Source organism: Cebus imitator, unplaced genomic scaffold (assembly GCF_001604975.1).
Source record: "Cebus imitator isolate Cc_AM_T3 unplaced genomic scaffold, Cebus_imitator-1.0 Scaffold9, whole genome shotgun sequence".
NCBI classification, from domain to species: Eukaryota; Metazoa; Chordata; class Mammalia; order Primates; family Cebidae; genus Cebus; species Cebus imitator.
Window position 1 is genome coordinate 2,402,038 of NW_016107324.1, and position 22,228 is coordinate 2,424,265.

Consider the following 22,228-nt stretch of genomic DNA (forward strand, 5'->3'; position numbering starts at 1 on the left):
GAATGTATGCAACCCTAATGTCTTAATTTGTAGGTTATGATCTCCACTATGGTGAAATTTAATCCATTTTCCATGTTATGTTCTATAAGTTAGGGAGGATGTGCAGTTGTACCAAAATGTGCAAGATTCAGCTTCTCTGCAGGTGAGTTATTTCCCAAACAGTGAAAGGAAAGAAGGTCTCATTGCTGGAGTCAGTGAGGATTCCATCACCCATGCAGCCAAGCTGTGGTTGGGGGCAGCCCCTCTCCTTTAGGCCCAAACCTCCAGAAGACGGTGGCAGACAAGGGCCCCATGCAGGTCTCATCAGAGGCTGCACAGCCTGTCTCTGGTGTCCTCATTGACAAGTGAGACTTACGGCTTGGAGACATGATGCTCTTTCTGAGGCCAATCAAGTATGGAGGTCATGTGAAGTGGGAGGAGGCAGGTGGAGAGGAGGCTTTAGAGAAGACGGGCCTGGGTTCAGATCCTGACCATGGTACAGACCAGCTGGTAGTTTTTCAATCTTTTCATCTGTTAACTGGGGACAGTAATATCCCTGAACGGATCTGGGTAGAAATAATCCCAAACCTAGAGGAAGCCCTGTTTTCTCCACTCTTCCGTTTCTCAACCCTGACCCCGGCCTCAAGTTTCTTTTGCTGTGATGTCTGTTCCTGGCTTTGCACTGTTTCAATTGGTTGAGCCCAGAGGACAGGACAGTGAACTGAGTGTGTCTGAGTTCTGTCAGAAAACTGCTGTCCGCTAATGAGCATGAAGCACATTAATAAATATTTCCTTATGACACATCCCCCAGGAGAGTGGCTAAGGAGACCCTTATGTGGGGGATTATCAATGATCACGTGCATTTTGCTGTGTGAACAAAAGATGTTCCACCTGCCAGGTTGTGGGGAAAAAAAAGTTTAATGAGCCTCTGGTATGTTCCAGGCACTGTTCTAGACACATGGGATTCTGCAATGAACAAAAATCAAGCCTCTGCCCTCAGGGAACTTTCATTCTATTGGAGGTTACAGATGATAAGTAAATATAAAATGCATCTGGTTGAGTGCCTGGAATGATGGACAGCTGGGTAAGGAGAGTAGCGTTAGGGCAGGTGAACTGTTTCAGAAGAGTTGTCCATCAGCTGGCACTTCAGCAGAGGCCTGCAGGAAGGGAGGAGAGAGCCACCTTGATAACTAGGGAAAGAGTTCTGGGGAGAGTAAACAGTGGCTGCCAAGGCCTGGAGGTGGGACTGTGCTTTGTGGATTCAGCAAGAGCAAAGAAGGCCCATGTAGCATTGGAGCCTCCGAGAAAGGAAAGTGGGAGGGTGAGAGCAGGGGGGAGGAGAAGCCATACGAGAAGGCCTTGTGGGCATGAAAAGGATTTGGGATTTTATTTTGAATGACAGGAGCAATGTTTAAGCAGAAGCATGGCATGATTTCATTACACTTGAAAATAATCTCTCTGGTCATGGGTAGAGAGTAAGGTGCAACAAGGCAAAAGATAGGAATGAGGCAGTCAGCAAAGAGATGAGGCCTGTGTCCAGGTGGGAAGTGAAGGTGGCCAGGCTCAGGGGTCGAGGTGGAGGTGGTGAAAGTGGTCAGGTTCTAAAGACACTAGAAGGTGGAACAACCAAGATTTGTTAAAATATTGAATGTAGTTGGGAGTAGAAGAGAAGAACCAGTGGATGACACCGAGGATTTTAGCACAAACAGCCAGAAAAGTGCACTTGCCATTTACTGAGATGGGTTAAAAGGAGGTAAACAAGGTGGTGTTCAAGAGATCAGCGTTTCTGCTTACCACATGTGAAGTTGGAGCTGCCTGTTAAAGATCTAACAGGAGATGGTGATCAAGTTGTTGATAAAGTAAGTCTGATGTTTACAAGATAGGTTAGGCTCTAAATTGGTGAGTCTTCAACATCCAGAAGCCATTGAAAACGGTGCACGTGGTTGAGTTACCCAGGACTGTAGGAGCAAACAGAAGGGGAGCCAAGCACTGAGCCCAGGGCCTTCCCATGGTGGCCAGCTGGGAAAAGAGGAAGAGACACTGAAAAAAGAGGAAGAGCTAGAGAAGGAGATTGAGAAAGAACGTCCAGGGATTCCGGAGGAGAACTGAGAACGGGGCCTTTCAGAGGCCGAGGAACGTAAGTGTTAAAGAAAGAAGGCATGATTAGCTGTGTGTGGCTCTGGCAAAAGGCCGGGAAAGATGGTAATTGAGACTTGACTATTTGATTTGACAGCGTGGATGTCATTGGTGATCTTCACAAAGAGGAACATTAGAGAAAATAGCATGATGGAAATGGGTTCGAGAGAAGATGAGATTAAAGGAAGTTTAAGCAGCCAGGATTCTCAATTCTTCCAGTGACTTTTGCTGTACACTCTAAGGCAATAGGGAAAAAGGGCAGAACCTAGAGGAAAAAGTGGGAGATGCTTTTTATGCAAGAAATATATCTAACTTGTGTGCACAGGTAGGTCAGCTAGAGTAAAGGGAACATGGACTGGAGTCCATGACAGGGCACTGGAGTCTCATGCTAAAAGGAGGGGTTGGCCTTAGGAGTGCAGGAGGTCCACCCATGATGCCTGAGGGGAGGCAGACTACATACACAGTACTTGCAGGTGGGGAGAGCCCGGAAAGGGGAGTAGAGAGAGTGGTTGCTTCTGTTTTCTCAGTGAATGGGAAACCAGGTTCCTTGGTAATGAGAGAGTAGCAAGCTGTTACATGGTATTGCTCATGACATCCCTAGTGCATAATAAATACAGGCAGTGCCAACATTCCACAGGGGCACAGACCATTGTCCTGCTTAGTCACATCCCTGGTTCCGAGTGTGTTTCCTGGCACATAGTAGGTGCTCTGTCATACCATAGAATCCAAAGGTAGTGCCTGTTTCCCTGGCTTAGGAATTAGTGATAGCCGCAGGCAGGGCCAGCTACAAAACTGGTGGGCCCCTTGTTCAAAAACAAAGAATTTCAAGACAGCACAGCACACCACTAAACCAAGTGTCAGGTGCAGCTGAACACAAAGCCCCGTGGAAGTGCACAGGCTGTACCCCTAGGAGGCTGGCCCCAGCCACAGGTACTTGTTAAATCTGATTAAACCCCAGTGATGGGCAAATCAGTCAGCAGACCCATGGCAGTGGCTGGAGAGAAAACTCCCTGCAGGAATAAACTTTGCTTATTTCCCTCTTTCAGATGTTTAAGACTGAGTCCAAACAGCAGTCACCATCTTCACAGATTAGCAGAGATGGAGGTATAAGGATTCTTGTAAGAAAATGAACAGAAAAATGCATCAGATATTTGGAAACCTTTAGGAGCAAAATGTTTACTAGTGATGTCTCTTGAGTGATGATACCACAAATCATTGCTATAGGAAGAGGAAAGTGTCCAATGGTGGGACAGAGGGAACCTCCACAGTATTGGAGGGTGCAGCCCATTGTGAGTTTGAGGTGGCATTAATGACCATTCAAGAAAAAAACATTATCAGAATAAACAAAACTACATAAGAAAACCTCCCCATTCAGAGTAGGGTAGATAGATTAGATCCAGTGTAAAAGTAAGATGACCTGTTTTGCATCTGCTTTAAATTGAGTTGTTTTTGAAGACTGTTTTTAAAAAACTATTATATAGAGATCATTTTAATGGAGTTTTTCATGGGGTGTGGTGGCTCATGCCTATGATCCCAGCACTTCTGGTGGCCCAGGCAGGCAGATTGCTTGATCCCAGGAGTTCAGGACCAACCTGGCAATGTGGCAGAACCCCATCTCTATAAAAGTTACAAAAAAATTAAAAAACTAGCTGGGCATGGTGGTGCGAACTTGTAGACTCAGCTACCTGGGAGGCTAAGGTGGGAGGATCACCTAAACCCAGGAGGTTGAGGCTGCAGTGAACTGATTATGCCATGGTACTGCAGCCTAAGAGACAGAGGGAGACCCTGTCTCCTCCCCACCAAAAAAAGGCAAACAAAAAGTTTTCCAATGTTGCTTTCCTTGTTTCAGAAAAAAGTAAGTTAGCTAAATGAATGTGTGAACATACGTACATTCCGGGTTGTGAGCATTTGGTTTCAGTGGTATTGTACTCAGTCACATGGAGAATTCGAGCGTGAAGTTTAGGCCACCACTTGAATTGCTTTAGAAATTTTACGAATAAAAGAAATTTTGGTTTTCACTCTGAGGATCTCTAACAGTAGAGGTTGAACCTTGGCCAGCCCTTCACTCTAACTGCCTTACCGAAGAGGAGAATCCATTTTCTGCAATGTTGTCTAGAGAATTAGAGGTGGGTTTATTAGAAACATTTGCCAGACTCAACTATTAGAGGTCACTTTAAGTCAGAGAAAGTCTAAGTGCTCACTGTGAAAGGCCTACCTATCCTTTTTTCCTTCACCTTTTCACCTGAACTTCCTGGTTTTCTTACATAGCGAACAGCATAGCCTGACAATGGTAGGGTCTTTTCTCAGAAACTCAGCCTCGCTCATTTTCTGGTGTCACTGGTATGCTTGTCTGCTCAAGTGAGTTGGGTTTGTGTCCCTTAGATTCAGCTGACTCCAAAGAGCCTGGTAAACAGGTGTGCCCAGGGACCCAGACCTGGGACAGTACCCACCTTACATCAGGTTCAGCAGACTTGGTGCCTACACTTGGCCATTATGTTAGAATTGAAATCAAAAAATCACTCATAAGTTGTATATTTCTGGTGCATGTTTCAACCCACGCAGAATTCATAACTTGTCATGCATTTCTGTGTGCTGCTGTGACAGCAGAGTGGAATGGTTGCACCAGAGACCATGTAGCCCAGAAAGCCTAAGATACTTACTGTATGACTCTTGACAGGAAAAATTTCCTGAGCCTTATTCTAGAGTATAGGAACCACCCCCTCAACACACACACACAAAAGGAGAATTAAATGTTTATAGCATGGGTAAGTTAGTCTCCATACCCCATCACATAGCTGTGACCTGTACCCCCACCGTCCCATGGGATAGTTCCGCTGCCTTTGACTTTCACAGTGCAGCTGGTTTAGAGAAGTTCTGGGTAATTTTATTTGTTTTTTACCTTGTCTATTCCTGGAGTAAGGCTCAATCCCACTTACTTGCCTTAAAGTAATTCAACTCAGCTTCACAGAACAATGTTTTCCCCCATAGAAAAACTAGTTTTCAAATCATAAGCAAAAGTATGCCCAGTGGATGTATGATTCTTTGAGCCAATGTCATCAAATTTGATGTATCTGTTTCCCTATGGGGAATGCCAAGGAGGAACCATAATTAGCCTTTCCTTCTTGACTTAGAATTCAACCTCTCTACATTCTGTCTTTCTGGTCTGGCCTTGGTATACCATCTGTTAAGATGAGCTTTGCATATACTCATGTTGGTTTTGAGAGTCTCAAAGTTCAGGAGTGCCTCAGAGTCACTTGCTGTCTGATATCTACTTCGTGCTCACTTGTGCAATGTGCTTTAAGGCTTAAGTCTTGAACATGATAGTATCTGCATTTAGAGCAGTGATATGCTTTGTTCTTTTTATCTGACTCCCCCATAATGGCAAATAGAATATAATTATTGATTAGCCTGTCTCATGTTCACTAAATTCAGATAATCTTTCTAAGGATTTGATGAAAAGCTCTGCACTGTACGTTGTAAGCTGTATTGTCTTAGCAGACAGATTCAGAGTCTAGCCAGAGATTGTAGCTGCCCTGGCCTCAGTCCAATGTCATTGTACATGTGGTGAGAGGAGCTTCTCAGCTAGGAGCTCAGTTACTTCTGTTTGGGGAGAGTAGTCTTTCACCTCACTTAGACTTAGATATGAGCGAGAAGGGCCTCCACCCTCCCAAAGCACAAAGATGGGAGCCTGCAGGAACCCTGTATTCTACTTCCTTTGCAACCTCTACTGGCATAGGTAGTCCCAGAGGTGTAAAGCTAGATCAGAAAGCCCCTGCTACCCTTAGAATAAATGTGAGCACTTATCCCTAAATCTTCAAGGAGCCAACCAGGCCTTCATGCTGTGCAGCAAGACTCCATAAAAATAAAACATTTCTGTGAAGGAAAGCATAATTTAAGGAAATATCAGGCCGGGAAAAGTATCTGCAGATATGTAAAAAGGGTTAAAACTGTTTTGTAAAAATCAATAAAGGAATATTTAAAAATTGCCAAGGGATTTGGACTGTTCACAGAGGGTATATAATTTTTAAGCAAATATATACAAGCATTTTTAATATGTGCAAATTAAAAATTATGCACTGTTATTCTGTGTAGGATAAATATCAATGACTTTAAAACCATGACAGTCAGTGTGTATAAGGTTATGGTAAAACAGACACAATTTAAATTGATACAGTCCTTTGAAAACTATTTGGCAACATGTATAAGAAAACAGCACGTTAAGGTAGGCATGAGAAATAAAACCAGATAAGGAATTTGGGCCAGACATAGTAAGCAGTAAACCGTGTTGGGTTTTGAGGGTTGGAGTTGCTTGAGGTCTTTTATGTAAATTAATATGAATATAGATTAATATGAAGGTGACTAATCTACCTAAGAGAGACACAAAGAGCTAATCATTATGAGGCTGTTGTAAGTTTGTACATCCACAGGTAATAGAATTTTAAAGCTAAGTAAACTAGGCTGTCATGAATTTGATAAGGAGAGTGGGAACTGAAGAAATGGAAGTAACTTCCCCAAGGCTCAAAGAGGAGTTACTAGCTCAGTGGAAATAGATGGACTTTTTTGAGTTCCAGTTCTTTGTTTTTCTTTTTAATAGTGAAGAATTTGTGGAAATCTGTAGTACTTACAAATATAGAATTTTAATTATGTGGATTTTAATATTTTATGGCTTAATATGTCAACATTAACTTTTAAATGAGCTTTTAATTACAGCTATTTCTCATTTATAAATATTTTGCTGTCTTGTAGAAATAATTAGATAACCTTTATGGCTTTAATAGAGTAAACACTAGGCTGAAGAAACATTCTTTCCATCGTCAATTTTTTAATGTTTGCCTTGCACTCTAGACACTTACTGTGCTCTCAGTATGCAAACACGAATACCACTGTGTTCTGTTTTCCCAGAGTAGGAATGATGGACATTTGCTCAAAATAACTTCATCAAATTATTATCCACTGCAAATGTAAATAATTGCAAACAATTTATAATTCTATAATAGATAAGAGTACATAATTGCAAAGAAGGGACCAGAAGTTAGATAATTGACAAAGATTATTGAGCTCGATCTTCAGAGGCTAATAGGAATTTCTCAGACAGGGAAGAGACTAAGGAGTTGAGAAAGAGTGACAGGGACCAAGTGCATTGGCTCATGCCTGTAATCCTAGTGCTTCAGGAGGCTGAGGAGGATTGCTTGAGGCCAGGAGTTCAAGACCAGCCTGGGCAACATAGCAAGACCCCCATCTCTACAAAAGATTTTCTTAAAAATTAGCCTGATGTCACAGCGTGTGCCTGTAGTGCTAGCTGCTTGAGAGAGAGAGACAGAGAGAGAGAGAGAAAGAGAGAGCGAGAGCGAGCACAGGTCCCTTGAACCAAGGAATTCGAGGCTGCAGTGAGCTATAGTTGTAACACTATACTTCATTCTGAGTGACAGAGCAAGGTCCTGTCTCTAAAAATTAAAAAAAAAAAAAAACAAAAAAAAACATGTGAAGGCATGAAATATCATGGCACTTTCAGAGAACTGAGATAATTACATTTGCCCATCTGAAATAGACTATGAAGAGGGATAGCAGTTAGAGATATGATTATTGAAGGGCGACTCGGTGAGACTTTGTTTTCAGGTGGCTAACATTGTAGAGTACTAGTGACATGTGTAGCTCCAAGTCCCTTACATGTATATTATTTTACCCCCATTCATTCCCATTTAACAAATGAAAAACCTGAGCCATGTAAAGGCTAAATAACAAGCAAGTAGTACTACTAGAAGTAGTACAGTCAAAACTCAAAATGTGGCAGTTGAGTGCGTAGCTCAGTGCCCTAAAATCTAGACTGTCCTTCCTGTTCCACACTGTAAGGCTGGAGCAGAAGGGTCTTGCCACTCTCTGTGATGGCAGTGCAGAAAATAGGTGGAAGACATAGCATAGAAATCCTGGAAATAGCCTGCTGCAAGAATTAAGGCAAGAGATGATGAGAACCTCAACTTAGAGCAAAAGTATTTAGGAGTAAAAACCACAGAACTTAGTCCTTAATTTGATGGGGACACTAAGGAGTTTCTGGATTGAAAAAGTGGATAGTTACTGGTAGTGGATAGTTACTGGTACCATTACTTAAACTTGTTAATAGAGACGATTCCTTTGGTACAAGTTTAATAATGGTGTCCACGGAATACTTAGGTAGAGAGGTCTAGAAATAGTGGGATACTCAGGTCAGGAGATCAAAAGGTAAAGCTTTAGAATTTATTAGCTTGGAGGGCATGAATTAAATTCCTCCTGCAAAAATCACCAAGCACTAAGAGTCCACAGTGAGATAAGAGGGCCATGGAAGAAACTCCAGGGCACTGCTGCTGAAAATATAGCCCATCAACTGACAGCCTGTCTCCCAACTGTTTATTACTAGTGCAGCATAGCAAAGAATTTGCTTCAGAATGTAATCAACCATGTTACTAAGTAATCAACCATGTTACATACCGTTTTCTTCAGCTGACTATATTTTTAATATTAGCAAGACTTTTAGATGAAGGAAACATTGTGTTGATTAATGTCCTGATGTGAAATCTATATCTTGTCCCAGATCAGCACTTTGAATATCACTGATGTAGATAACACCAATATTGACACTTTGGGCAGAGCAGAAAGTCTCCAAAGAGACTGATGAGGGATAGTGTGAAGCAGAAGAAAGGGAAGTTAAGACATTCTGATGTGCACATGCTTTAAAGGATCAAGTGGTCAGCACAGCTGCAAAAGGGTCAAATGAGATTGAAGACTAAAAACATAATTATTAGATTTGGCCATCAGAAGCTCATCAGTAACAGTTTAGGAGTTTTACCCCATGTTTTTTCACTCTTCTGCCTTCTTGAAAGTGTACCATTGCCATGTAGACCAAGTCCCTCTTGACTCTAAAGTGCCTGGGTTCAGTCTTCATTTTACTTGTCTCTTGGGTGATTGAAGTTATTCATCACACTCTCCTTCCTGACATACTTTTTCATCTACCATACACTGACTTTGGTTTTACTCTTCAAATCTCACCCATCTTTCTCTTCCCATCCCTTCTACACACACTGCTTTTCTTTAACAACACTCATTTCCTTAATTACATATGGGTGTCAGTTTCCAATCCTAAATCTAGCCCATATATCTTTCTGGAGCTTCAGAGCAGTCTAGAAGCCTACTGGGCATCTCTACTTGGATGCCCACAGCCCCTTCAAATTCAAAATGTCCAAAGCCGAACCTGAATTCTCACCTATACTCTTCCCCATAATGCCTTCTTCTTCCTAAGTCCCATAGCTAGCATTATGATCTCCACCCAGTTGTGAAACTGACATGGGCATGATTTTTTATGACATCTTTCTTCCTTTCCAGTTAGTTATTGATTTTACCTCCTCCTGACACTTCAGATCTCCTTATGCCCACTGCCTGCATCTAGGCAGCACCATCCCTCACCTGGATCACTGAATTATCCTCCTGGCCAGTCTCCTGTTCTCAGTCTCCTCTCCAGTACCCCGCCACGTGGAGTGGGAGCCCCCACTCCCTTGTTGAATTCTTTACCTGCCACTCCAGCTTCATCTCTGTGCTCTTCTTTTGTAGACTCAGGTCAGATTGAATTTTTATTTCCATTTCTTAAACATAACATGCTTGCGCTCTCTCGCCCCGCCCCCCGCTCTCTCGCCTTTCCTTCACACATACTTATACCCCTGCCCAGAACACCATCATATTCCCTCTTCATTGATGCATTTGTCCTCTGCCTTTAGAAGTTTCTATAAGCCTGCAAATCTGAGTTATATGGATTTCCTGTGCTCTCCTAGCATTCTGTCTTTCCTGTGTCATCACCTTTTCCACATTACTTTGTAATTTCTCATTATTGTCCACAAGTCAATGCATTCCTCTGAATTTTAAGCTCCAAGAAAGCAGGAACCCTGTCTATTTGCTGCATCATTATATTTCATCCTCCTGGTACAGTGCCTGCGTGATGTGAACCTGACGTTCACTCCATGTTTGTTAAAATCAGTGAATCCCCTCTAAAATATTTTCACCGTGAATATCTTAGTAGGGGTAAAGTTAAACAATTTGGAGAGGGTTTTAGTGAAACACGAGCTGTCAGCGGATTATAAGATTAAATTATTTGAGTATTTGAGTTGTTTTGCACTAGGGGAGGAAAGAGAAGTTAGAGTCTGGAAAGCTGGTTAAGAGAATAGAAGCATTTAATTCCACCTCATAGAAGAGGAAGGGATTTAAAAAAATAAACTAGCTTGCATCACTTTTGTTTTCATCTTCCTTCTATAAGTGGAGGCTTGCAAGGTAGGGGTGTCGGTATATTTTGATATTTAAAGGTGTCGGGTCGTTTATCTTTTAGAGTTTTTTTTTTTCCTCTTCACCTGGAAAAACTTTATATGATTTAAAGCTTTCCCTTTATACTTTGCTGAATGAATTTGTTTTCTTTTGGAAGAAGCTTACAAAAGTAACTCATTTCATTATAGCTAGTCTGTTTCCCTCCCCCCCAAAAAAAATAGAGATTTCCATCTCTCTTTTAAAAGGTTGAGTTTTTAAAGCAGGGATAAAGTAAACATTAGGGAATAAAGGAATGAGCCATCAGTAAGAGGAAATGTAGGCTAACAAAACCTAGGAAAGATAAACGACTTTTAGAACAAAATTATATTGTCGGGAAGTCAAGGAAAAACGTGTAACATGCCGACTTACATTGCTCGATGTCTTTTAGCTTCTCTTCAGATATGAAATTCCAAAAGCCAGAGAGCTCTCAATTCAAGATAGACTTTGTAGTAAAGTACTTGAAGTGCGGGTTGAATTGCTGGTGACGGTACTGGTTGTAAACTGAATGCTTGGTATCAAAACATGTTAAAGAGATTGATATGTGTTTTGTCTCAGATGGTGATTATCTGATTCTGCATGGAGGTATACATTGCAGAATGTCTTTTAAAAAAGAAGGCCAAGACTTTTTCCTCAAAGAACAGCTTTGAGTCCACTTGACTACTTAAAAGTCTACTTATTTGGAGCTGTTGATTATCTTTAAAACATGGAAGAGAGATGCTCAGTTTGTAACATCTTGAGAGGATGCCCTAGTTATTTACCTCTGTAATAAAGGACTATTTTAATGTAGATTTAAAGAATGATTAACTGACTAGTCAGCATTATATTTTAATGGTTCTGTGAGATGAGTCAGCCCCAAAATGCATCCCAAATAATAAACTAACCAATGGTGTGGAGTTGTTTCATACTTTCTGACTGTAACTAATAAGCTTATAGGTCATTTTGGTGGTTTCTGGGTGTGAGAATCGCATGACCTGTTTGGATGAGAAAGTTTGCCACCTTGTTTGTTATAGAAGACGACTCTTACATGTCTTCTACAAGTAATGGGAATTTATGTAGGCTTTAAGATTAAACAGGAGATGTAGAGCTGTCTCCTGTGATTTAGAAACAGAAATGTATTCTGTCAAAGTCTTTTCCTGTCTTTACTCTGACTCAAGGCTTTGGAGAAGCACTTAAGCATGAGGAGATAATCCTGAGACCGTGCGATTTGACACGTGGATGGCCTTATTGGTAGAGTTGGGGCTGATAGCACATTAATAAAGGCTACCAGGCATCAATTGTTCTCAGTGGTTTTCGGTTTGGTGAAATAGACCAACTTCAACAACATCATAGTGAGAAGAATCATTCCTCATCTTAGATGGAGAGATTCCAAACCAAGTCTGGTACAGAAATCTGAAAAAGAGCTTGTGGGGTGAGCCAGCTTATTGGACATCTGGAATTTGGGGGAAGAGGAGATATTCTGATGTATGCATTCATTAGACTAAAAAGTACCAAACTGGTGCAAATAAATGGATTTTTATTCATTCTAAACACCGGATAAGAATTTTCCCTAGCTCCACGCCACTGCCCGACTCTTCCTTTGAGCCTTTTGGGAGTTGTTCTTTATTTTTGTGATTCCTATGTAATTATTTCAGTGGCTTCTCTGAGTTACCCAGATGAGTACTTTTAATGTGCTGCCTGGTTTTGGATGTTTGGTTCAAAGAGACTAGGACAGAGAAAGAGCCAGGGATGGACGGTGTGTGGAATACGGGTATTGTCCATGTATCTGCCCTCTTATCTTGTCACTCACTTGTTCTCACATAAAATGAGGGAGAAAATGGGGAATGTAAAATTTTCAAAGAAAATCTCCCTGATGACTCAGTTTTCCCTGCCCCAGAGCTGGTTTTTCCTTTTTTCTTTGCATGCACCAGAAGCCTTTTTGAAGTTGAGAGAGCCACAGCTGAGGCAAATGTATGAGCCGCTCAGTGTGACCAGGTGCTGTGAATGAAATGAATGAGAGAAATAGGGAAAGATGTGGGGAACATTCTCTAATCACAGAGAACCACACAGAAGATGCAGGCAACCTAGCACAACGTGTTGCCTCTCACCTTCAATTAAATTTTAAATGCACCTGATCACACCTTCCTTCAAAACAAATCTTGGAATTAGATATCTTATAAATTATTTGCCAGTGCAAGTAAAAGACAATGTATGATTTCAGCAGAATGAAATGTGCTTTACTATTGAAACTCCGCTTATGAATTAAAACAAGGTTAATCTTGGCACCATGGTGTTGGAAATAAAAGATGAAAGTCCTTCCTATATTCCTACAGAATACAGCACAATCCACAGCCCAACAACACCCATTAAAGATTCAGATTCTGATCGATTGCGTCGAGGTTCAGATGGGAAATCACGTGGACGGGGACGAAGAAACAATAATCCTTCACCTCCCCCAGATTCTGATCTTGAGGTATGTCATTCCCAACACCCAAGTAAATAGGAAGGTGTCTTAATAGCTAACTGGTGGTTTTACATACCTGCTATGTAAACAGCAGTGGTTAAGGTGTCAGATGCTTTTGTTAATGCTTTCTTTTTGTATTAACAATAGATAAAGCAATTTTTTCTCTCTTTATTAACTGTAGGTTAAGCAATTATTTTTTCTTCCCTGTGAACTATATGGCAAAGCATCTGTTTATTTCTCTCTAAAGAAATATAGTAAATTATGCAATTCTACTTGAACAAAATTCTGTCATGCTGCTCTATATCATTGCCATTTCAATTAAGTGTTGTACTAAAAATATTTAGTAAAATCCACTTGTTAAAGGGCACAAAAAATGGAATAAGACATACTATTTGATTGCACAACAGGATGACTATAGTCAGTAATAACTTAGTTACATTTTTTTAAATAACTAAAAGAGCGTGCCTGGATTGTTTTTAACATAAAGGATAAATGCTTGAGGAGATAAATACCTCATTCTCCATGATGTGCTCACTTCATATTGCATGCCTATATCAAAATATCTCATGTACTCCATAATTATATACATCTACTGAGTATCCAACAAAAAATACAAAATAAAATTAAAAATTAGTATCCACCTTTGTTGTTGTTCTTTTTTTTGTTTTTTTTGAGAGAGGGTTTCACTCTGTCACCCAGGCTACAGTGCAGTGGCACAATCTTGGCTCACTGCAACCTCTGCATCCCCAATTGAAGCAATTCTCCAGCCTCAGCCTTTTGAGTAGCTGGGACTACAGGCATGCACCACCATGCCCATCTAATTTTTGTATTTTTAATAGACCTGGGTTTTACCATATTGGCCAGGATGGGCTCGATCTCTTGACCTCGTGATCCACCCACCTCAGCCTCCCGAAGTGCTGGGATTACAGGCATGAGCCACCACACCCAGCCATAAAATTCACTTTGAAATGAAAGACATACTTGTATATATTGAGAAAGGAAAACCTGAAATGTTCTAAACTGAAACAGTAATCACCTAATGAGACATGTTTTGATGGAGTTCAAAGGCAGGAAGGATTAAGTAAGAACTTAAAGGGTGGTAGATTTCATAGCCTTGAATCCACTGCAGTTAAGTTTCTGCTTTTTGCCAGAGTGAAATCCGTTGGTTGAAAAACATGATTATTTTGGCTGAAAAGATGAAAATTTTCCAGAAGAATCAATGTATATGAGTATGTACTGGTGTGAGTGGGAATGGGAAGAAGTAAAACAAGCTTGGGAGGCTTTTGTGGTGTCCCAAGGACCTTTTTGAAATGAACTCCTTCAGCTCTGATTTTAAATACTTCAAGACTATCTCTAAGAGCACGAGTAATGTTTTCCCAGGCAAAAATGTTATTTAAAGTAGCTATAGGTAATTTCTCAAGTTATCCTGCTAATATTTTATTTCTCTTATGTTAATCTTTAAAGAAGTAATGCTGTAAGTCTTAAATTTTGTTTCTAAGTTATTTGGAGCAATCGAGACTGAATTTTTATTATGTCTCAGTGACTGCAGCAGTTTATCACAATTAAGTGTTAGCATTAATACCATTAAACTGTGCATGCATATGTTGTTAAATATCTATACCCTGAAGACTTACAATACCTGGCAAGAACAATGTATATCCCATCCTTTTGATAACAGCTCAATAGGTAATATAAGGTGAATAGATTCTTCAAGGTTTTAGTCTTTGTGTGCAGTTTTAATACTTGGTTTGCTAAGAGTAAAACATAAGATTCATTATTTTAGTACTTCTTAATGAGCAGATATCAGAGGTAAGGAAAAGATAAATGATATTTGATCAATTGCCCATCTCCATCTCAGCAGTTATAGACAGTCTAGTTTTAGCTCATTTTTTAAAATTTTTTCAGAACTGAGACTGAAATTCTATTACAGAATTAGAAAGGACATACATTATTATCTCTTTACTATATTTATATTGACATTACAAATGTAATTATCCTCTTGCACCTCACTGAAGTTATATCTGGAGAAAAGTTAGGAGGTACTGTTTGGAACTGTTGTGTTTTTTTAGGAATAGTAAATTCAGACTTTTCATTCGTCTCCCATTTCAAGATGACTTTTTCATGTTGAAGTTAAGTGAATAACAGCTTTCTCAGCCAAGGCAAAGACACATTGATTTGGTTCTTCCTTTGTAGAGAGTGTTCATCTGGGACTTGGATGAGACAATCATTGTTTTCCACTCCTTGCTTACTGGGTCCTACGCCAACAGATATGGGAGGGTGAGTACCAACAGGCATCAGCTTTTAAATTCCTTGGAGTAAATATACCTCTAATTTGTTTATTGTCCAAATGAATGTAATTTAACTCTAAGTAACAAATTTAAAATATAAACAGAAAATAACTACATAGTCAAATATATATGTAAGGTAAAAATATGTAAATGAGCCAAAAAAGATATTATTTTTAGATCTTTGGCAATAAGATTCACTTTATGCAATTAAATTCATGCTTATTCAGACCCCAGTGAATAAAAGTGATTGAATGTTATTATAGGTTGAAACATCAAAGTACATAAGTGACACAGAAAGATACTTGTGTTCTCTTTTTTATTTTTTCTGTCTTTTTATTCCCTAACATTAAGTGAAACAAGTATTTCACTTTCTGTTGTCCTCAGTGATTAGCACCTTTGGTATTTTATCTTAAAAGCATCTGCTATGAATGTCTCTATATGTCTCTTGGCTAATTGGGTTAAATTTATTTGAATAGTATGTAGGATTGATCAAAAGGCAGTAGGAAAAATTCACCCATGTTAGAGTTGTGCAGTACTTATGTTGGTATTATAGATAAAGAATAATATTATAGACCACCTTCCATGAGTGGAACTTCAGTTTCAGTGTTGTGCATTTGGGTATCCCAAAACTTTGGAATTTCTTTTTGGCATATTGATGATTTCATAAGTCTTTCCCAGGCAAAAATGTTATTTAAAGTATCTATAGGTAATTTCTCAAGTTATCCTGCTAATATTTTATTGCTCTTATTTTAATCTTTAAAGAAATAATATTGTAAGTCTTAGTTTTTTTTAAGTTAATACTTTGGAGCATTAGAGACTGAATACTTATTATGTCTCAGTGACTCCAGCAGTTGATCACAATTAAGTGTTAGAATTAATACCATTAAAATGTGCATACTGTTATTACCAGTTTGACCAGGTGGTCGTTCTTTCAACAAATATTTATTCCAACAAATAACACACTGAGTGCCTGCCGTGGATATGCAGTTTTGGGAATTTGGCCTCACAGCCCAGCTTTCCTTTTCATCATCTTAAAGGTACACCTAATCAAAAACAGGCTGGAGCCATCATACCCCACCATTTTAATTTCTGTTCTGAGATAAGATATCTGTAAAACACAATACATCTCATCTTATCATTAGGCAAATTCTCTATGAGAAGACAACAAAAATGCAGATTATAAAATATAAAACCATAGAATCAATCAGCCAAATGGTCTCTCCTGCATGACTAGCACATAGTAGGAATTCAAGAAATATTAGCTCTGCTTTTTCTTGTATTATTTCTTCTGTCAATACTATCCCTGTCCCTATTTCTAGAAAAAAAACTACTACTTAAAAACTAAAGATTAATATCTGAAATATCAATGTGTATTTAGTAGGCAGAACCTTGAAGACCTTCTTAACTGAGCCACTATAAAATCCTGTCTCCTAAGGAGAACACTGGTGTCTGTAACTCACACAAGAGTGTTGAAAAGAGAAGGCACTTAGAAAATGAGCATTTGAAAACCATTCAGAAAGTCCCAAATTTTTAAAAGCTCTCACTAAGAGTCAAACTGATGCAGAAGAGAGTTATCTAAGAGTGTTCTATTAGCCAGTGAAAGAGTCCAGCTAAGAGTTAAGGAGTTAGGCATCCCATGACCTACTGACCTCTCGATCTTTGGCCGTAAATTATTGGCTTACACGTGGAATTTACACTTCACCTAGAAACCCCTGGCTTTATGTAATTTCTAATTCATGTCTAAACCAAATACTCCCTAAATATTGTATTACAAATACCATGAGTTTAATTTTTTTAATGTGTCAACAGTCATTAGAACTTTGAGGCTTCATCAAACAGTAGTTTGTTTAGTTTTGTTTTCTCAACCTAGGTCACGTGATTAAAAAGTTTTATCTCATATAATTTCCAAAAGTCTAATTTATATATTCTCTGAAGTGCAGGCTATTTGAGTTTCTTAAATATAAGCTTATCCTTAATTGATAAGTTTATGGGGCTGAGGGAGAACTTCAGAAGGCCAGGCTTCTGAGGAAGATCTTCCTGTGTGTAACTTTGGGTCTGAAGTCTGAATGGCGTGAAGTTACCATGTGGTCATCAGGAGAAAGGGTGCGCTAAGCAGAAGAAACAGTAAGTGCAGAAGCAAGAAAAGCTTTGCTGTGTGAAGGACAGAGGCCAGTGGGACCAAGCTTACTGTTGGAGATGGAGAGTCAACAAGGATGTGGTCAGGGATGAAGGCAGGCTCCAAAGGGCTGCCCAGCCGCACACAGTCAACAGGGTTAATCTCACTGCATGTGCTATGGGAAGTCATCAGGGGACCACAATGGAGGAGATTAGAAGATCTGATTTACATTTTTAGATTACTTAAGCTACGTATGAAGAATTAATGGTAGGGGAAGAAGAATGGGGGTCCAGATAGGAAGTTATAGCAGTGATCTGATGCACCAGCAGTAGAGATAGAAAGAATTCACTGGACTCTGGATTACACTGCAGGTAGAGAACTGGATTTGGAAATGATATGTATTGATTGGAGTGGTGGGTAGTAAACAAGACAGGGAAGTGAAAGGTGATTCCCGGTTGTTGTCCTTGGCAACTGAGAAAATAGTCGGATATTTACTGAAATAGGAAAGAGCTCAATTTGGAGGGAAAAGAAAAAGTTCAGTGTTGGACAAGCTTGAGATGCTTATTAGACAACTGCTTGGACCAGGCAAGGAAACCACTGGAAGGTGAGCCCAGGGGACCTGGGGGGACTAGTCAGTGATGGAGATAGCAGATTCTCAGTCAACAGTGCAGATTGGGATTAGAAACCCCTCATAGTCTCTTAGCTTGATTTCTTCCTAAACATTTTCTGAGCACCTTCCTTGTTCTGAATACTTGTGGTCAGCCTGTTGTCTCATTGCCTGCTGGTCTGTTTTCCTAGCAGGGTGACTTTTGAAGATATATGGCTTAGGATGTTGAATTGTAGCTGGAAGCATGCAAGGAAGTTTACTTAATGATGTCCTCATGAGAAATCATTAGAAATCTAATGATTTCTATCAAATCTGATCATCAAGCTTTGTAAAAATGTGGAGTCTTCCAAACAGTAATAATAACCAAGCTGATCAGAATGTCTTGCATTCCTTTTGTTTCCCCCAGAGCACTAAGAAGAAAAGTCTTAAAGGAGTTAAGTGACAAGATTTCTTTTTAGGAGCACAGATCTGGTGGTGTTCCTGGGCATTGTCAAAGGGAGCATGTGGTTGAACCTTACTCTACATGCATATAAAGAATGAATGCCTGACAGTGTGATCGCTGTTCTGTCTCTAAGGGAACCAGATACTTGAGAAGTAGCTTAGTCACAGTAGCTTAGGCAACTCAATGAGTAGGCCATTCAGTAAAAGGACACAGGATCTAGTTGATATAATGCAAAATTAGGGCATGTTATGGCAATGTGTAAAAAAAAAAAAAAAAGTTTGAGAATGTCCCACCTTCCATGTAATCCTAGCTGTGGGAAGAAGGCATGTTGGGTGTTATAAGAAAGTCTTGTTTTATAACAAAGGTGATGGGGACAAAAGAGGGTGCTGGGTCCTGTACAGCCTTAGCCAAGGAAAACAAATAACATGTTAGGAAATTGAAGAGCCTGAGTGCTATGTAAATTAGGATGTTTAAAATAGTATCTGTCCTAGCTGTTTTGGTTTACTTCAGTTTAAAAGTTGCTTTCAAACTAGCAACAGATTCCTGAATTTCATTGAGAAAAACTAGTCTTGGGTTATTTTTTCATTGGATGGTCTCCTTATAATAAAGAAGGTAATTCAATTATTATCGAAGTACACACCCAAAACTTGAATTTCAAATCAAAATTGTGCTGATGTTTCAGGAATGATCCCCTCCTGTGGGAGGATTACCCAAGATATCTACACCCAGTGACTTGTTTCAACACTATCTTTTTATTATTGTTCCATGCCTGTGTGTCATAGTGATCTGGGCTAGGATGGATCTTAAAAATGTAAATATTCACTTTTCATTTTCAACAAAAAAACAAAACGTGAACATTAAGAAAATGTAAAGCTTAGCATGTTTAATCATAGGCCCTATTAAGAATTTTATATATGTCCAACATTCATTTAATTCAACATTAATATTCCAAAGGTGCTATTATCAAGCCCATTTTATAGATGAGAAAATTGAGACTTGGGTGAGGTTAGAGACCAAATATAAAAAGTACCTAGTACCATGTCTGACATAAAACAAATATTCAATAAATATCAGTTATATTTGAATGTAGGTGAGACTTGACTGTCAAAAAAATAAACAAATACTTGAATTCCTGCATAGTGGCCTATGAGTAAAATGGTGGCAGTGTCCTCAAATTTATGAAATACAAGTATATGCTGTGCCTTATGGTATGATAGAAAGATAATCAGATTTGAATTCAAGTAGATCCAGACTCAAATCCAAGCTCTGATTTTTCAGCTCTTTGAACTTACACAAATTATTTATTCTTACTGAGCCTCAATTTTCTTTTTTTTTTTTAAATATTTCAAGAATGTCATACCACCATTTATTTTCATTTAATTCTTCTACAGTCAGTTAAATATGACTCTATACATTTTACAGAGAATAAAAATCTCCCTACCCGTAATGGAACACAGCATGTTGGAAAGTTGGGATATAAATATGCATCTGCTTTAAAAGTCCCTTTAATATAACCAGTCCCCATTTTTCAGTGGCTTCTTTCATCTACAAAATGAAGTCTAAGCCCCTTAGCACATAATATGATATCACAAGGCTCAACCTCTGTATCACAAATATGCAGTATATGATCATGTATTATCAATGCAAAGCTGAGCCTCAATTTTCTTATTCATAAAGCAGTTACTTGACTTGCAGAATTGTTTTAAAAATTAAATTGTATCATGAATTTGGCCCGGCATGGTGGTTCATGCCTGTAATCCCAGCACTTTGTAGAGATGGAAGCTGGCTGTGTTGCAGGTACATCACTTGAGCTCAGGAGTTCAAGACAAGCCTGGGCAACATGGTGAACCTCTGTCTCTACAAAAAAATACAAAAGTTAGCTGGGTGTGGTGGCACGTGCCTGTAGTCCCAGCTACTTGGGAGAGCTGTAGTGGGAGGGTCACTTGAGCCCTGGAGGTCAAGGCTGCAGTGAACTGTGATTGTGCTACTGCATTCCAGTCTGGGTGACAGAGCAAGATCCTGTCTCAAAAAAGAAAAAAAAAGAATTAAATTGCTCATGAATGTAAAAGGCCATGCACAGCATCTTATTAATGGCAACAACTGATAGTAAGAAAAGCATGTGCCACCTATTGAACTTTTATTTGCTCTCTTGAGTATTTGTTTTGTAACTCTCTAGGCTTCTAAGAGGATCTCACTTGTCATAGTGAGTTTAGTTAAACAGCCTCCCTTGTGGGTGTGCTGCTGTGAGCATTCAGTACCTTGAGGAAAGAAAAACTGAAAGCACTTTATGTTGCTCATTTCATCAGAACAGTTCAGTTCACCAGTAGAGATTGTTGTTTCTTTGGGAACAACACTGAACTCCAAGCTCTTTTGATGAAGGATTTTCTTCCATGGTGATTGATGAAGAAGTTGAACTCTTAGCATGGCACCAGAGCAGCAGGACACCAGTGTGCTCACTTAGTTGCAGGAAATCTGGTTACTTAATCAGGATGATCTCCCTTTTGGAACCTCCAGACCAAGGGTTGGCAAACACTTTCTTTTCTTTTTTTTTTTTTGAGATGGAGTTTCACTCTTGTTACCCAGGCTGGAGTGCAATGATGTGATCTCGGCTCACCGCAACCTCCGCCTCCTGGGTTCAGGCAATTCTCCTGCCTCAGCCTCCTGAGTAGCTGGGATTACAGGCACGCGCCACCATGCCCAGCTAATTTTTTGTATTTTTAGTAGAGACGGGGTTTCACCATGTTGACCAGGATGGTCTCGATCTCTTGACCTCGTGATCCGCCCACCTCGGCCTCCCAAAGTGCTGGGATTACAGGCATGAGCCACCGCGCCTGGCAGAACACTTTCTGTAAGGCATCAGGTAGTAAATATTTAGGATTTGTGGGCCATATGCTTGCCATAAGTACGCAGTTCTGCCCTAGTAGTGCAAAAGCAACCATAGACAGTATATAAATGAATAAATGTGGCGGTGTCCCAATGAAACTTGATTTAATGCTCCCAAATTTGAATTTTATATAATGTTCGTGTCTTATGAAATATTTTTATCCTGGTTTTTAAAACTCTAAACCAAGGATTGGCGGACCATACCCCATAGGTCAAATATGGTTTATGGTGTGCTTCTGTAGGGCCTTTAAGAGTGTTGTTTAAGTTTTTAAATTGTAATTTAAAAAAAAAAACATAAAAACACAAGGAAAAGTATGTGTCAGAGATGATATGGCCTGCAAAGCTGGAAATACTCCCTGTCTCTTTAGAGAGAAAGGCTGTCTGCCTCTGTTCTAGATGATGCTCTGAGTTTTGTATTGGTTCATTTTTCTCCTGCCTTCCAGGACAATTCAGTGACAGCAACACTGTGACTAGACTGTGAACTCAATGTAGGCAGTGCATTTATGCACCTTGGGCCCCAAGGAAACACAGAATTTGTTAGGGTAGGTGAAATGACTATTACAAACAGGTCTAAACTATAATGGCACAAACACAATAGAAATCTGTCTATTGTTTAGTGATCTAGAGTGGACATATTCCAGCTTGCTTGGTTTGGGCATACTTTGGTGGTACAGATAATGGTAGTGTCATTTTCATCACGCAGCTTTCGAAGCTTCTGGGATCATTAGCATTAGCTTTCATTTTGGGGGAGGGGAGGAGGCAAGGGAGGTGTGAATGGGAGGCTTTGTAATCCAAGCTGAGACAGGCACACACCTCCATCTGTGACATTGACCTCAGTCACATGGTCCAGTGCACGGAAGGCTGGGCGATGTGGCCTTGCTGTGTGCCCAGGAGGAAACAGAGAATGGGTGTTAGTGAACAGGTAGCACTGACCCCCCCAGTTTTCAACTATTTGACCAATGAGTGAAACCCAAAGCACACCTTCAACCACCTTGCAGCTCTAGCCACCCTGACAGAG

General features: G+C 39.8%; 1 protein-coding gene across 8 annotated transcripts in view; it reads left to right on the forward strand.

Moving 5' to 3' along the window:
• Window positions 1–22,228, forward strand: part of EYA1 (EYA transcriptional coactivator and phosphatase 1) — a 155,462-nt gene that overhangs the window by 77,789 nt on the left and 55,445 nt on the right. For all 8 annotated transcript variants that reach the window (XM_017544544.2, XM_017544553.2, XM_017544579.2 and 5 more), the window contains 2 exons: window positions 12,744–12,883; window positions 15,068–15,151. In XM_017544544.2, coding sequence (XP_017400033.1) covers window positions 12,744–12,883; window positions 15,068–15,151 — 224 coding nt within the window. The remainder of the gene's footprint in view (window positions 1–12,743; window positions 12,884–15,067; window positions 15,152–22,228) is intronic.